The following is a 16,513-nucleotide window of genomic DNA, read 5'->3' on the forward strand; positions in this document are numbered from 1 at the left end:
AGGCGACGGGCAGCTGGTGGATACAAGCAGATCACATGGTGAGAGAGAGAGAGAGAGAGAGAGAGAAGGTGAAAGGGTCTTTTACACAACCAGCTCTTCTGGGAACTAATAGAGTGAGCTCTCACGCAGGCCTCCCTCCCCCAGGGAGAGCATTAATCCATTCATGAGGGATCCGCCCCCATGACTCAGCTTCCAACATTGTCACATTGGGGATCAGATTTCCACATGAGTTTTGGCAGGGACAACATATACAAACTCTTATCACTAACCAACTGAGCTAACTGGCAGCCCTTCCATTATGTCTTTTGCTTGAATGTAAGTAAACTATTAACTTTTGGACATATGGAAGTATTTCCCAATTTCATATGAATTCTGAGAATCCTGGGCTTTCTATGTGGACAATTATATATATATATATATATATATATATATATATACCTACAATAATGTCAATAGTCTTTTCTATCCCAACAGTTATAATTTATTTCTAGTTTGGCTCTTATTGCATCCATAAAATCTAAATCAATGTTCCGATGACAAGCTCTAAAATCCTTAAAGCCCATACTAAAAATGAAATCTTTCACAAGCAGGCTTACAAAGGATACGTAAAGCTTTAAAGCTTTAGAGAAAGATGTAAAATATGTAAGTTTTGCCACTTTCTAGAATGATTCACCTAAAATAGTGCTGAAGAACACCTGGAAGGATTTAGCAGATCAGGTGTGATGACATTTGGAGCCGACATTCAATACTTGGAGGGGAGAAGGTTCCCTTTTCCCTCAGCTGTGCCTGTCACATTCAAACTGCAGCAAGTGACAGATTCTTAGTTTGCAGTCATTGAGCCACTAACTGGAAAACTGCTCCCCCCACCCCAGCAGACATAAGCTGAAGTATCTAACATTCTAGAATGCAACACTGGCCATTCAGCTACACGTTTTTAAAGTCTCCTGCCCTGGTCTTTTTGCATGACCTGTGTTAAACTTTGTTTTTGTCAACCCCTCTTCCCCTCAGACATTTCTGCCTTGAGAATCTTATTTTTAATCACTACTCACACACACTTGTTCATTACAAAGTACCACATCAATTGCTAAATTTAACAGTTGAGTGCTGGTAGCTCACAAAAAATAATTTGTGCAGACAAGGCATTGGTTCTGAATGGCTGATTTTAATGGTGAAATTATTGGTTCTAACTGCTTTCAGTCATGCCCACATTCAAAAGAGTAAAACTTATGGCAACCATGATTACCATGAAATAGTGTTGCATTTATTTTATATTTAAATAGTGAGAAATGATTTTTATTTTTCTAAGCAAATGAAAAAGTCCAGTTCAATCGACCCTACAGATGAAATGAACCAAAAAAAAAAAAAAAAAAAAAAAAAACACGGCTTCTTCCTACTCAAAGCATTACAAGAGAAAAATCTATTCATGCTATTTCATTTAAGTGAATTGCACTTGATGAATGACACAACATTTAGAAACGATAGTGCCGCTCCACATTTTCGAGGCTAAGCAATTCTTTACCATAGTCTGGGAAGAGCCTAGGTAATTGCCTACAAAATAAGGAAGGGTTTTTGTTAACTCTTGTCCTTAGTAAGTAATATATAGACCTTGATGCAGTACTCACTAACTAGAACTCTTTCATCACGAAATTTCAGTTTACGTATGTTGTGTGTTTAAGGACTTCTAATTTTATTTATGAACGTGATTTCTAAAAAATCCCTATAAAAGACCTTCTGACAGTACAAAGGAATTAGAATTTAATAACAAATATATATGAAGTTATTTAAATAATTTCTATAGCTCTCCCAAAGAACTTGGGTTTTGCTCCTCCTGAAAACATCATTGGCCTCCTTTTCAAACCCTCCGTTTGATTCTTCAAATTACTTGTGCAAATAGTATGATTTGCGTTAAGCTATGCTGAAAAGTTTAAAAATAACATACCTTGAGTCCCAGTGAACAAATCTTATATAATCCCTGTAACAAGCATTAGGTATAGGGTGAAACACACATTTCAACAAGTGCCATTCTAGAAAGAGGAGATATCACAGCTACATGTGGTGGGTTCACAGTTTTAATATAAGGTTGTAGAAACGGACTCTAGAATACTATTTTTATATCTATGGCGAAGGAAAAAAATTCCTCAAAATCTGCTCAAAACCTCAAAACCCAATTTAAATACAAATCAGATGCAGTCAAACTACAATGAGTGTTGAGATGAATAATTTTGTATATCTGTAACTTTAAAATTTTTAATTTCCAATTTTGCTAAATTCAAAAATACATACAAGTTAAAGCAAATGGGGCACAATGTTGACAACCGGTGACTCCATGTGTTATAGGGTGTCCACAGTACTACTGTTTCAACTTTCCTGTAGATTTCCAAATTTTCAAAATTCAAAATTAAGACATACACACAAAGCCACTGAATATCAGTTGTAGAGTTAAAAAAAGTGCCCTATCTTATATGTATAAAAAGCCTCTCTGCTAAGAGAAATATGGGAGAAATATTTGACATACATTGAAAGAAAAAACTGGTTAGAGGCCAATAGAGAGAGAACACAAAGCACATACCACCCTTACCAACATCACCTCTTGAGTTTTCCAGGCCAACAGGTTCTTGCGGGTCCGGCACTGGCCGCCATGCCAATCACGCACAAACACAGCAATCCACTGACTCCCACGTTCACAAATGATGAGGAAGGTTTAGCAAACACACCTCTCAATAAATGAAAATGTTTCCTAACCTTGAGAAATAGTTTTCTCCATTGAATGCTTTAAAACCGTCTGATATAAATTTCTCCTGGACCACTGAAGTTGACTGTGTTTTAAAAATATGTGGTTTTGTTTCAAGTGAAATGCTAAATGATAAAGTGTCACAGTTCCTGTTACATCTTTGGCTGAACAGTATCAATTTAGCAAGATAACGAGATTTTTCTTTTTTTAATCTTCATTTACTTTGAGATGTGAGACAGCACCATAGCAACCCCAAACCACCTGTCTTTCGGTGACAAGGAAGAGAGTAGAAACCATATGCTGTGAATAACACCAAAGCTGAAATAATCTGTCCCAAACTAACTACCTGGGCCTTCTGACAGGCCATGTGGAACAGCAGCACATGCCTTCCCTCCTCAGAGAAGGTGAGGAGAGGAGGAAACTCCCAACCAATGGGCAGATTACACGAAGACCCAGGGACAGAGGCCAGGCCCTTTCAGATGAAGACACAGGTGACATCAGGATGCAATGACACTGGGAGATTGGACACAAGTGGATCCAATGAGCAACAGTCTTAACTTCTGGGGATAGTGCCAATTGCTGGTTTTTAAAGCTCACGATGGGCTTCGGAAATGGTCAAGATACATTCCTTCTCCTCTCCTCTTCCCAAACCTACTTCACCCTTTCATCTTACCTCTTGCACTAATTACTGGCAATGAGGTCACATCAGAGAACTGAGACAGTAACAGAGGGCCCCGTGAAAGTAAATTTTTACAGCTTGATGGCAGGCGCTGGGGAGAGCAGGTGAGGAGTACAGAGACAAATACAAGGGTACTTCGAAAAGTTTGTGGAAAAATAGAAATGAGAGATAATACGAATCTTTCCATGAACATTTGAAGACTCCTCATATTTGGAAAAATTAAGTGTTATTCTTTGTAGATATTATAATTTAAAAAAAGATATCTTAACTTTTCTTTTTGGGAGATCCTAACCCTGACTTCAGTGTTAAAAGGCTGTGCTCTAACCAACTGAACTAACCAGCTAGCCCTCTTAACTTTTCTAAAACTTAAGATAATTTGTAGAAATCAACGAAACTAGAAATTGTCATTGTTTTTGAAAACATATGTGCACTGTTATAAGCAAAAATAAGACAGAAATGTTAATGTTACATCAAGCCCATATTAAGTTCCCTGAGTTGACATACGGAGACACACTACACAGCACAATGTTACAGCAGAAAGTAAACTATTCACAAGGACATTTAGAGTAAAATCAAATTTCTATTTCAACAAATATAACAGACAAGATCACTTGTATCCTTAGAACTGTTTGTTGCTATAAATTTATTCATATCAGAAAAATCATCATATTTAAAATTCTCAAAATAATTTTGGCACAGGTCAAATCTAATTTTGTTAAATCCCTGAGCTCTTTCAACAGGCTGGTTTTTGCATCGGCCTCTTTCCAGCCACCCTAGCCCCCGCCTCCACAGTGCCTTGTCACCTGCCTGCCTTGTGGCTCCTTTAACACCCCTCCCCTCACAGTAACTCTAGAACATTTAATGCTTTAATCTTTCTAACTGATTGTGCTCTGCAGAAACCATGTGGCTTCCTTGGCATGACAACTTAGAGCTCCTGCCCTGAAGAGGACCCCATACAATTTTTCTGATGCTTGTTGACAAGGCAGAGGACCCAGATGGGGGTACATTTTGTGTATCCTTCTTATTATCCCTAAAAGTGCTTCCAGTGGTCAGTGTTTTAACGTCTCCAGGGCTTTATGCCTCAGATGCTCATCCAAACACTGGATGGCGAAGAGGTCGACGTCCACGTCAAACTTATTGGCAAACAAGTGGTGATGGCGCAGCATCCAGTTTAAGTCGCCAGCTCCAAAGACACACACTGAGCGCACGTGGACCCCATTGCAAGGAGGGTAGGGAGCACCCTTGGAAACATCCCCCTCAAAGTACTGCCACTTGACAAACCTAGCAACCGCCTGCATGTCAGACAAGTCGTATTTATGGCTTAAGGAGAGTGAGCCTGGGACTTCGGGGATCCTTTGGATGGTAGCCCAGAGATACTCATCGGGGCTGTAAGTATCTTGCGCCCACTCCATAAACTTTTGGATTTTTTCATTCTCTAGCACATACCCCACATATTCCCTACTGACCACAAAATAGGCACTGCCTGAAAAAAGAGGTGTTTCAAGTGGGGGATGCTTTTTGATAGTCCCCGTGTTGATCAGCTTTCCATTAACGATTACAAAACGTTTTTTCCACCTTTCTTCTTTATTGGATGGCATCTTCTCGGTTTCGAGGTTGTTTTCACCCACGAACGACTTGAGCTTTCTGACAATTTCTAAGTTGGTTTTAATAGGAAAATCCATACCACAAAGATTTATCAAGTATTTCCAGGCTGTACTCATTCCGTAGAGGTCCTTCATGCAGTTGAGGTCCGCCTGGACCCGACTCCAGGATGCATAAATCACACTCTCCAACTGGCTGGCCACAAAGACGTTACTGAAACAGGATGCAATGCCCATCACCGCAGCTAAAAAGGAATCCTCTGATTTTTTGTCCACGTGAATGCAATAGAAATTCTGAGGCATATAAATGGCCCTCAGGAGCCTGTCAAGCATTTCAATTTTGTGATGAACCACTATGGAATATGCGATTGGAAACTCCTCCTCTTCTTTACTAAGGGGTTCTACAATATATTTACGCCTCTTGATGAAAGCACCACAGTCGCGGGTCATGTTTACATAGTCATAAGGTGTCCATCGAGGGCGCTTTCCAAATTTCACTGTCAGCATCTCAAGCTTTACCTTTTGGATTTCACCTACATCACCCTGTAAAACTTTGGTGCAATTAATATTACTACTAGGATTCTCTTCAACAAGCTCCAAGTGCCTGACATTTACAAATTCGGGCTTTTGATGAATGATTAAAACAGAGAAGGTGACTAGGGAAAAAATAAGAACCACGAAGCAGCATTTAGTGGGATAAGAAAAAAGTCTCCTCCGCAGCAACTTCCTCAGCATTTCAAACAACAAGCAAGGACTTTCCTTGGTTAAGGGCAGTCTTCTAGGCTTCAAGCACCAACAATTTTCCCTCTGTTATCATGGCTTTGAGAGTTGTCAGTCTGCATTTATCAGAAGTGCAAAGGCATCTTGAAATGAAGAAGAGCACTAAAAGAAAAATGGAACAATATATATAAACACAGTCTTTTACAATATCTTCTCAGGCTCAAAAACTGTCCTCTTCACTATAAGGCCAGATGTTTAAAACAAAAACAAATTGGGGTAATCAGAAGAAAAGAGGTGGTGTTGTAGGAAACCCAGAGTCTCTTCTATTAATGCCACAGATTGGGGGAAAATAGAACCAAAGCCTAGTACAAGAATACTGGAATATCCTACAATAAACATTTTATCTCTCAGGTATGTTGAGGTACAAAAACACAGTTGAAGCCCGAGGCCATAATTATTAAACTGTCTACAGCTGGTGAGTTTTTGATACTGTGCCATTTCTAAGAATTAGCACCCCTTGTCTTGAAATCATTACTAAGTTCCTCCTAACATCTATTAATGTCCATCAGCTGGTGCCAGCAGGCTTGAAGATTTGAAGAGCTCAGATCCATTCTGCTTTTTAATGATTTAGCATCAAGGGTATACTTAGAAGTTCAGAATGGTTGTGACTTAAAAGAATCTTTGAAGAAGGACAAGTCAGTTAAATTTATAAACCAGACCAAAAAGGCACAGCTGAAGTGAGATCAGATTTGGAACTGTGCTGGGCTTCTGTCTCATGGAGTTCAGTTCTGTGCCGGGCACTACAGGAAGACGAGGTATACATAATCCAAAACAGAGATACAGCCTTGCATTTCCTGCATTGGTTATAACAGACTATAATAATTAAGACTTATGGAAAAATTGTATATATACAAATTGTAACTTAGGACAGACCTTTTGTCTATTTCAAATTCCAGGAACCCAACCACTTTTACTATACATAATGCTTACAAACATTCAAATATTTTGTTCTCAAAATCGATTTTATAACTTGGCAATTGGTTCTATATCTAATAAGTGCAGTTGTTCTAAAAAAGAAAGTCAAAAACCATCAACTGTCTCCATACCAGATTTATAGAGATTTTAAATGAGTTTTTAACACCAGAATAAACACTGAAATGTTCAGTGTTATTAATATTTATTAGTAAATAAATAGTAAATATTAACAGTACAAATGAAAATAATTGACCACTATTAGTATAGAATAATGTTAAGAGAAGTATTTAGACTTTTTACCATTTAGATTTAAGGAAAGTCTGGGTCATTTGGTGCTCTGATTCCAGGTAACATTCTGCGTCCATTCTGAGTACCTCTCATGCTGTCAGATTTCTTAAACGTACCAGGCGTCCAGCAATGGTGCTATGCCCCATGAAGCTTTTTAAAAAATCTGTGAAATAAAATGAGAAATGTGTGAAGGAATATATATACACATGTTGTATACATACACTCAGAAAGCATGCTAGTGAACTAATCCTATATACTTTTTTTTTCTCAAAATTATGGCTGGTCGATTTCTCTTTTTAAAAATTTCCTTCTCTGGAAATTTTATTTGTATTTCCAGTGCTGTGTTTGTGGATTGCTAAAGGTTTGAAAACATCCTGAAATTTAGGTTAAGTTTTTTGAAAGAAAACTCCAGTAGCATTTCCCACAATGTGTGCCAAAGAACAGTTTAATAGTCCAAAATGATTGGACAATCCAACATATCCTATCCCCACTGTGAAGATTCCCACATTAAATTGGGACATTAATGGCATATTAATGACAATCCTGCAACTGAATTAGTTGTTTATCTCATTTTCTTCCAACTATCTTGACTACCATCCCACTGCAAACCTCTATTAGAAAGCAAACATGGGAAGATTCTGCTAAATACTCAACAATTTCAACCACTAAAACTCAAAACACTAAACAAAAATATGCCCTTAAGCAATTTCTCCTGCTTATCGGCTCAAGGAATTTAAGGAAATCTCTGTCCAATCGTTAGCAGACCCCTTAGCAAGCTGAGTAGACACTTGAGCGGCCTCATACAACAAAGAATATAGACTTTAGAAAATTAGTCCAGGAAAGCCACGAAACAAACAAATAGCAACAACAAATCCCGGGCAGGGTAGGGGTAAAAGTACGATTTCCAGAATTGACACATTTTATTATAAAATGTCCAGTTTTAAGAAAAAAACTATAAGACATGCAAAGAAACACAAAAGTTTGCCCATATGCAAGAAAAATAGCAGTCAATAAAAACTGTCCCCAGGGAAGCCCAGGCATTGGACTTAACTAAAAAAGACTTTATTTTTTGCAGCTGGCAGGTATGGGCCTCCAAACCCTTGACCTTGGTGTTATCAGCACTATGCTCATAACCAAGTGAGGTAACCAGCCAGCCCTAAACTAAACAAAGACTTTAAATCAGCTCTTATAAATACGTTCAAAGAACTAAAAGAAAGTATGAGAACAATATCTAACCAAATTGAGAATTTTAATAAGGAGGAAGAACTTATCAAGAAGAACCAAGAGAAATCTGGAATTGAAAAGTACGATAACTGAACTGAAAAGCTGACTGGAGAGGTCCAATAGTAGGTTTTAACTGACAGACAAAAGAATCAGTGCAATTGAAGGCAGGCCAATTGAGAGTAACCAGTCTGAGGAACAAAAAGAAAAAAGAATTAAGAAAAATAAACAGAGCCTGAGAGACCTGTGAGACATCATTAAGCACAGCAGCAAATGTATAATAGGAGTCTCAGAAGGAAAGTGGAGGGAGAAAGGGGAGGACAGAAAGAGTATGTGAATAATGGCTGAAAACTTCCCAAATTTGATTTTAAAAAATTGATCTGCACATCCAAGAGGTTCAAAGATGTCCATGTATGAAAAACGGTACAGACACTTTGGCAGAAAGCTGGGCAGTTTCTTACAAAGCTAAGAGTAAACCAAACATTCAACCCAGCAATCATGTTCCTGGCATTTGCCCAAATGAGCTGAAAATGTATGTCCACACGAAAACCTACACATGTATGTTTATAACAGCTTTATTCATAACTGTCAAGATTTGGAAGCAACCAAGATACCCCTCAATAGGTGAATGAATAAACAAACTGTGGTACAATCATACAATGGAATATTATTCAGTGATTAAAAGAAATGAACTATCAAGCTACAAATAGACATGGAGGAACTTTAAATGCATACTGTTAAGTAACAAGCTAGTTCATAATGGCTACATACTGTATGACTCCAACTACACGACATTCTGGAAAAGGCAAAACTACAGAGAAGTAAAAAGATCAGTGTTTGCTAGGGGTTTGGGGTAAGGCAGGATGAGATGGAATAGAGAGAGCACAGGGCATTTTTTAGGGCAGTATAACTATTCTGTATATTACTGTAATGGTATTTGTCAAAACCCATAGAACTGTACAACACAAAGACTAAGCCCTCTAAATTATAACTGTGTGTCAATAATTCATTAATAATAATGTATAAACACTGCTTCATCAATTTTAATATATGTACCACATTAATAATGCAAGATGTTAATAACGGGAAATGTGTGAGGGGACATATTCTGTACTTTCTATGTAATTTTTCTATAAACCTAACAGTCTATTTGCTATGGATTAAATGTGTTCCTCAAAAGTTCATGTATTGGAAACTTAATCTCCATTGTAACAGTGTTAAGAGGGTTGGAAATCCAGTTATAGTATCTGAAAGGTGGGGCCTTTTAAGAGTTGATTAGACTATGAGAATCATCTCCTAGTGAATGGATTAATCCATTCTTGGAGTAATGGTGGTCAAAACCATTGATGGTTTAATGGGTGGTCATGGGTGTGGTTCGGATGGCTTTATAAGGAGAGCAAATGAGAAGCTTAGCGCTCTTGCTCAGCCCGTTCTCACCATGTGACACCCTGCGTTGCTATAGAAAGCCACCACCAAGAAGGCCCTCATCAGATATGTTCCCTGGACCTTGGACTTCCCAGCCTCCAAACTGTAAGAAACAAACTCTACTTCTTTATAAATTATCCAGTTTCAGGTATTCTGTTATAAGCAACAGAAATGGACTACTACACTATTAAAATTGAAAAAAAACTAATTTGCACATCCAAGAAGCTCAATGAGCTCCAAACAGGATTAACTCAAAGACATCCTCACCTAGTCACTTCATAATCAAATTATTGAAAGACAAGACAAAGAATCTTGAACACTGTAAGAGAAAAGTGATTATACAAGGGGTCCTGAAAATGATTAACAACTTCAAATAAAAAACAAAGGAGACCAGAAGGCAGTGAATGACACATTCGAAGTGCAGAAAAAAAAGACTGTCAACCAAGAATTCTATAATCAGCAAAATCATTCAAAAACAATGAGACATTACAACACTCCCAGATAAACAAAAACTAAGAATTCTAAGAGAATTCATTGCTTGTACAAGAAATACTATATGGAGTGCTACATGCTGAAATGAAAGAATGCTAGACAATAACTTACACCCACATGAAGAAATAAATAGCAGCAGTAAAGGAATACATGCACACACACACACATAAATATAAAAGATAGTACTAATGTAATTTTCTCTGTAACTTCTTATTTGATTTAAAAGACAATTGTGTAAAATAATGATTATAAAACTGTATTGACAGGCTTATAATGGAAGTGTTATCTCATTATATGGATAAATTAGAACCATCATAAATTGCTAGTAGAAATGTAAACTGGCAAAGCTGCTTTAGAAACAGATTGGTAGTTCCTCAACAAGTTAAAACATAGTTACCATATGGAGTGGTTGAATATCACCCCCAAAATTAATTGAAGCTTGAATTGTGTCCCCCAAGTTTTATGTATTAGAAACTTGGCCCCCACTGTGACTGGTAAGAGGGTGGGAAATCCTACTAGGGTAAGTAAGAAGTGGGGCCTTGAAGAGGTGATTGGATTGTAGGACCAGGCTGTAGTGAATGGATTAAAAATGGTGGTCAGGGGCGTGGTTCTGAGAGCTTTAAAAGGAGAGTGCAGGGGGGAGGGAGGATTTGGTAAAGGGACACAAAAATCAACCACATTGTATAATGATAAAATAAAATAAAATTAGAATTAAAAAAAAGGAGAGTGCATGAGGAACTTTTCTTGCTCTCTCTGATCTGCCATTTCACAATGTGATACCCTGCATCACTGAAGTCACCACCAAGACCCTCATCAGATGTGTTCTCTGAACTTTGGATGCCCCAGCCTCTGAAACTGTAAGCAATAATTTTTTTTTTCTTTTATAAAATACCCAATTCCAGGTTTTTTGTTATAAGTAATAGAAATGGACTAATACACCACATGACCCAGCTATTCTCTTATTAGGTATAGAAATGAAAGGTATATCCATGCAAAAACTTGTACACAAATGCTCATAAAAGCATTATTCATAATAGCTGGAAAAGTGGAAGCAACTCAAATGTCCATCAACTGAAGAATGGATTCCATAAAATGAAATATTATACATCTATTAAATGATATAAAGATCTCATACATGCTGCAATGCTGATAAACCTTGAAAACATTACGTTAAGTGAAAGCAGACACGTTATATGATGAGTCTTCAAAAAGTTCATGGAAAGATTCATATTATCTTTTAGTTCTATTTTTCCATGACGTTTTGAAGTCCCGTCATATGATTTCACTTATATTAAATGTCCAGAAAAGGCAAATGCATAAAGACAGAAAGTGGGTTAGTGTTTGCCAGAGGCTGGGGCTGGGGGGAACGAGCATGACTGCTGGTCGGTGCAGGGTTTTCTTTGGGGGTATATTAGTCTGTTTATGTTGCTTATAACAAAGTACATAGAATTGGGGGATTCATAAAGAAAATGAAATTTATTGCTTACAGTTTCTGAGGCTGGGAAGTCCAAAGTCCATCTGGTGGTGGCAACAGTGACCCAGGGGTCTCACGTTCCAAGATGGTGGAAGCAGAGAGAACAGAGAGAGAGAGAGACTCTCCTCTTCTTGTAAAGCCCTCAGAACCACACCCCTGACCATCATTTTTAATCCATTCACTACTGCACTGTACTGCAATCCAATCACCTCTTCAAGCCTCCACCTTTTAATTACCATAATAGTATTTCCCACCCTCTTAACAGTCACAGTGGGGGATAAGTTTCTAAAACATAAAACATGGGGGGGGAAGAAGATATAACAACCACAATTATTTGAAGTTGATACGACAAGCAAACAGAAAGGACATTGTTGGGGGGGAAGGGGGGGAGGGAGAAGGGAGGGAGGTTTTGGTGATGGGGAGCAATAATCAGCTACAATGTATATCGACAAAATAAAATTTAAAAAAAAAAAAAAAAACATGGGGGATACAATTCAAGCTTCAATGAGTTTTGGGAGGACATAATCCAATCCACTACAGGGGGTAAGGAAAATGTTCTGAAAGTAGGTAGGCTGATCGATGCACAACTTTGTGACCATACCATAAACCACAGAACTATACACTTTAAAAGGGTAAACATTATGGCATGTGAACTATATCTCAATAAAGCAATTATTAAAATAATATTAAAATTTCCTAGAACTATACAAATTTTCAATTATAAAATGTGGCATCACTGGGTAATATTTGGCTTGTTTTTTAGAAAGTAGAAGAATTATCCTAAACAGATTTTTTTAAGAATGTGGGTACCTAAAAGAGTCACCCGAAATCCATACAGAAAACACAAAGTTCATAAACGACCACTTGGATCTCACCTCAAGAAAGGCTTTACCATTCTTATCTACATCTTAAACATCCATCACGCTTTGAAAAATGCTTTTCAAAAAGTAATAAAAAAAGAAAAATGCTTTTAAAAATGTATAATCACTAGTCTTAGTAAGTTTTAACAAGATGGATAAGAGTCTGTAGTGTGTGAGAAAACAAGTCTATTTTATTAATAGTGTTTTTGAATTTGCACCATGGTAAATACAGAAGGCAAATCATTAAAAGAAACTGTAATTAACCATCCTAACTTCAAGATATAGAATATTCTGTTAAGTAAAACTTGGCTAAGAGTTGGGAAAATATGATTTCATATAGAAAGGGATTTCCACGAAGAAAAGAGATTTAAAGGGAAGTAAAAAAAAGTACACACAGGCTATACTATTTTAATGCGACTTTAATAAACAAAACTTAGTTTCAGTAAAAAACACAACCTAAGACAGAAATGGTAGAACAAAATAATTCCACCATGAGATGGAAAGAAGGAACACCAGCCCTGAAAGCCATGGTTCTTAATATGCAACTTGCTAAAATTAAACCAAGAAGTACAAGAATACTAAGTTCTAAACATACTGAAAATAAACTCTTCTTTTTTACTGTCAATAATAAGGACAGCTAGTCAAGAAAGGGGATATAAGAAAAGCGTCAAGCTCCTAAGGTGACAATACAGTCACTAGAAGTGTGCCAATATAAAAATGAATAACCACCCCGGTCAGGGTGAGGGTGCAGGTGAGTACTTAAGGGAGAGGGAAGACAGACAAAATGACCTCAGACAGACCAACAGAGGAGGCAGCAAGTAAAGTAGGAAAAACGGGTGGATATGAGAGAGAACTGATGACGCAGACCTACGAATCCCAGGCAGAGAGTAGGGAAAGAAAGACCCAGCTCTATTTATGTTGCAGGATCTTCAAAAGGATACCTCTGAAGGGAGATTCATCGGGGGAGGCATGTTAAAAAAAAATAAGTATTGAATGGCAGCTCTTTAAAAGCCATTGGGTCTTCACCTCAAACCTGGCTGGCAAAGACCCAAGATTTAGTCTCTGCTGAAGTCCTCCAGGATGGGTCACACCAGGCAGGAGGAAGGCAGGGTTCCCATCCAGAAAACAGTATGACCCAGGCACAAGGAACACTGAGATCTCCTTCCCTGTTTCCAGGTTGCTTATCCTTATCAGCTCCCAGAAATTAGGCTGTCAAGATGAGGCAGGAGTTTATTTACTAGGGAATCCAACCAGGCCAAGAGAAAAAAAGACTTCAATCTGCTGTTTACACTGGGAGTTCCCCAAATGTTCAAAGGAAACAGACTGTGCAGGGAGAAGAAAGCTATCAATAATATTCTTGGGGAGATAAGATACTGCATTCATTCAAAATAAATGAGGCAGATTACATTTTCTGAAGATAGCCTGAACAATACTTTCTAATCTATGTGCTCTTCTGCAGATGGCCTTGCCACTCCCCAATCAAAAAAGGAGTTAAATTCCTTCCCTGTTGAATTTGGGCAGCCTTATAATTATGTTAATAGTGTGGCAGAAGTGACATTATGACCACCGAGTCTAAGTCACATAAAACCATGTAGCTTCCATCTGGTTGTCTTAGAAAATTTGCTCAGAAGCTCCCTTTGAGGACCAGCTTTCATGCTGTAAGAAGCCACATAACAAGACGACATATAGGTACCCCCGCCAACAGTTCCAGTTGAACCCAGTCTTTGAGGCATCTCGCCCCAGGTGTCAGGCATGGAAGTGAAGAAGCCATCAGATGACTCCAGCCCCTACTCACTTGCGTTTTAACTGAATTCTTGACTCACAGAATGTGTGAGTAAAAAATAAAATGACAAAGGCACATGTCACTTTTTGTGTGGTAGTTTGACTCACAGTGATAGATGAAGGAAACCACATAAACAGAGCACCTGCCAAACAAAAACAAGCCCTTGAAAATTAATGAAGTAGACAACAAAAATGAAAAACTCAATAGAAGTATTGGAAGATAAAGTTGAGAAAAATTCTCAGGGAGTGAAGCAAATAGACAAACTGATGGATGAAATAATAAGACCGAAAAAATAGTAATTTAGAGAACCACACTAGGAAATCCATGATCTGAGTAACAGAAGCTCTAGAAAAAGAAAACAGTATTGAAAAAATAAATAAATAAATAAAATAAAGTCATCAATTAAATAATTCAAGACAATTTCCCTAAGTGAAGGAATGGTTTCCAGATTGCAAAATCCCCTGGAGTACCAGCACAATGGATGAAATGGAGCCACACCAAGACGTATTCTTTAATCAGGAAATGTCAGGACAGTGGCAAAAAGAATATAGCGTAGGCTTCCGGCGAGGGGAAAGATCTAAGCCACAAGAAAAGAGTTCAGAAGCAGAATGTCCTCACACTTCACAAAAACCAGACGACAACAGGGCAGTGCCCTCGGTGTGCTGAACAAAACTGAATTCCAGCTGAGAACTCTCATAACCAGATGAACTGCTAATCAAAGTAAAGGTCAAATAAAAACATTTTAAGACAGGTGAGGCATCAAAATAGTTACCTTTATGCAACCTTTCTCAGGAAGATACTGGAGGGTGAGTTCTATCAAAACTCAAGTATTAACCAAAAAAGGGGAAGACATAAAAATCAGAAAGAGGATTTAATACAAAAAGAAAGAAGAGGGAACCCCCAGGACTATGGTAAAGGGACATCCCAGGTGGTGTAACGAGCCACAGACAACCACAGCCGCCTGGAGCAGGCCAGAGGCCCTGGGAGAGAGCGAGGTCTTCAAGAAGATAAAACTGCTGGAACAACTGATGGAAATAAATACATTGAAAGCCAATTTAAACAACTGGCAGACTTCGGGCTGAGTGTGTAATAACTACCTTGAAAACAAAGCAAATGAAGGGAAATAGGGAGATAATTATGGACTCCAAAGAAATCAGAGAACCATGCAGTGATGAAAAATCGCTTAGCTCTGAAGAGTATCAGAGTCTTAATAAACTAAACACTATGTATCAAGTGAAAGTCAATAAAACTATATTTGAACACAGAGCAATGGGAAAAATAAGTGTGGAAAGGGGTACATTTCCCAGCACCATATAACTTGCCATGGGAACGTGTTTTGAATTACCCTGCTGCTGCAAGCTCAAGCCCTCTATCTAATCTTATTCCACCACCAAATGCTCTTGTCTTCAATGGCTGAAAATGGTAAGGATCAGATAAAAAGAATGAAGTGAGGATAAAGGGTAAAATATAGTGCAGGATTTTTTTCATGGTGATAAACAGATGAGAAGATTCATTTAAGAAAAGTCCCCAAACCACTGATTATCAGATCTAGATTTCAGCTTAGCATAAGCAAACAACTAGAGAAGGCCTACAGTGTAGAAAATAACAGGTATGGGGCAACCAAAGGAAAAATAAACAAATGGGATTATATCAAACTAAAAAGCTTCTGCACAGCAAAAGAAACAATTAAAAGACTTAAAAGACAACCAACAGAGTGGGAGAAAATATTTGCAAAATATACATCTGACAAAGGATTAATATCCAGAATATATAAGGAACTCAAACAACTTTACAAGAAGAAAACAAGCAACCCAATTAAAAAATGGGCAAAAGAGCTAAGTAGGCATTTCTCTAAGGAAGATATACAAATGGCCAACAGACATATGAAAAAATGGTCAACATCACTCAGCATTCGGGAAATGCAAATCAAAACCACACTGAGATACCATCTAACCCCAGTTAGGATGGCTAAAATCCAAAAGACTCTGAACAATAAATGCTGGCGAGGTTGCGGAGAAAAAGGAACTCTCATACACTGTTGGTGGGACTGCAAAATGGTGCAGCCTCTATGGAAAATGGTATGGAGGTTCCTCAAACAATTGCAGATAGATCTACCATACGACCCAGCTATCCCACTGCTGGGAATATACCCAGAGGAATGGAAATCATCAAGTCGAAGGTATACCTGTTTCCCAATGTTTATCGCAGCACTCTTTACAATAGCCAAGAGTTGGAACCAGCCCAAATGCCCATCATCAGATGAG

General features: G+C 38.0%; 1 protein-coding gene across 1 annotated transcript in view; it reads right to left on the bottom strand.

Annotated features, from left to right (window-relative positions):
- Positions 1 to 4,046: 4,046 nt before the first annotated feature.
- GCNT1 (glucosaminyl (N-acetyl) transferase 1) overlaps positions 4,047 to 16,513 on the bottom strand; it is a 28,605-nt gene continuing 16,138 nt past the window's right edge. The window contains exons 2-3 of the mRNA XM_063081211.1: positions 7,007 to 7,157; positions 4,047 to 5,893 (exon numbers count right to left, since the gene is read on the bottom strand). Of these exons, the coding sequence (XP_062937281.1) occupies positions 4,460 to 5,746 (1,287 nt within the window). The 5' untranslated portion in view covers positions 5,747 to 5,893; positions 7,007 to 7,157 and the 3' untranslated portion in view covers positions 4,047 to 4,459. The remainder of the gene's footprint in view (positions 5,894 to 7,006; positions 7,158 to 16,513) is intronic.

The sequence above is a fragment of the Cynocephalus volans genome, chromosome 16 (assembly GCF_027409185.1).
Source record: "Cynocephalus volans isolate mCynVol1 chromosome 16, mCynVol1.pri, whole genome shotgun sequence".
NCBI classification, from domain to species: Eukaryota; Metazoa; Chordata; class Mammalia; order Dermoptera; family Cynocephalidae; genus Cynocephalus; species Cynocephalus volans.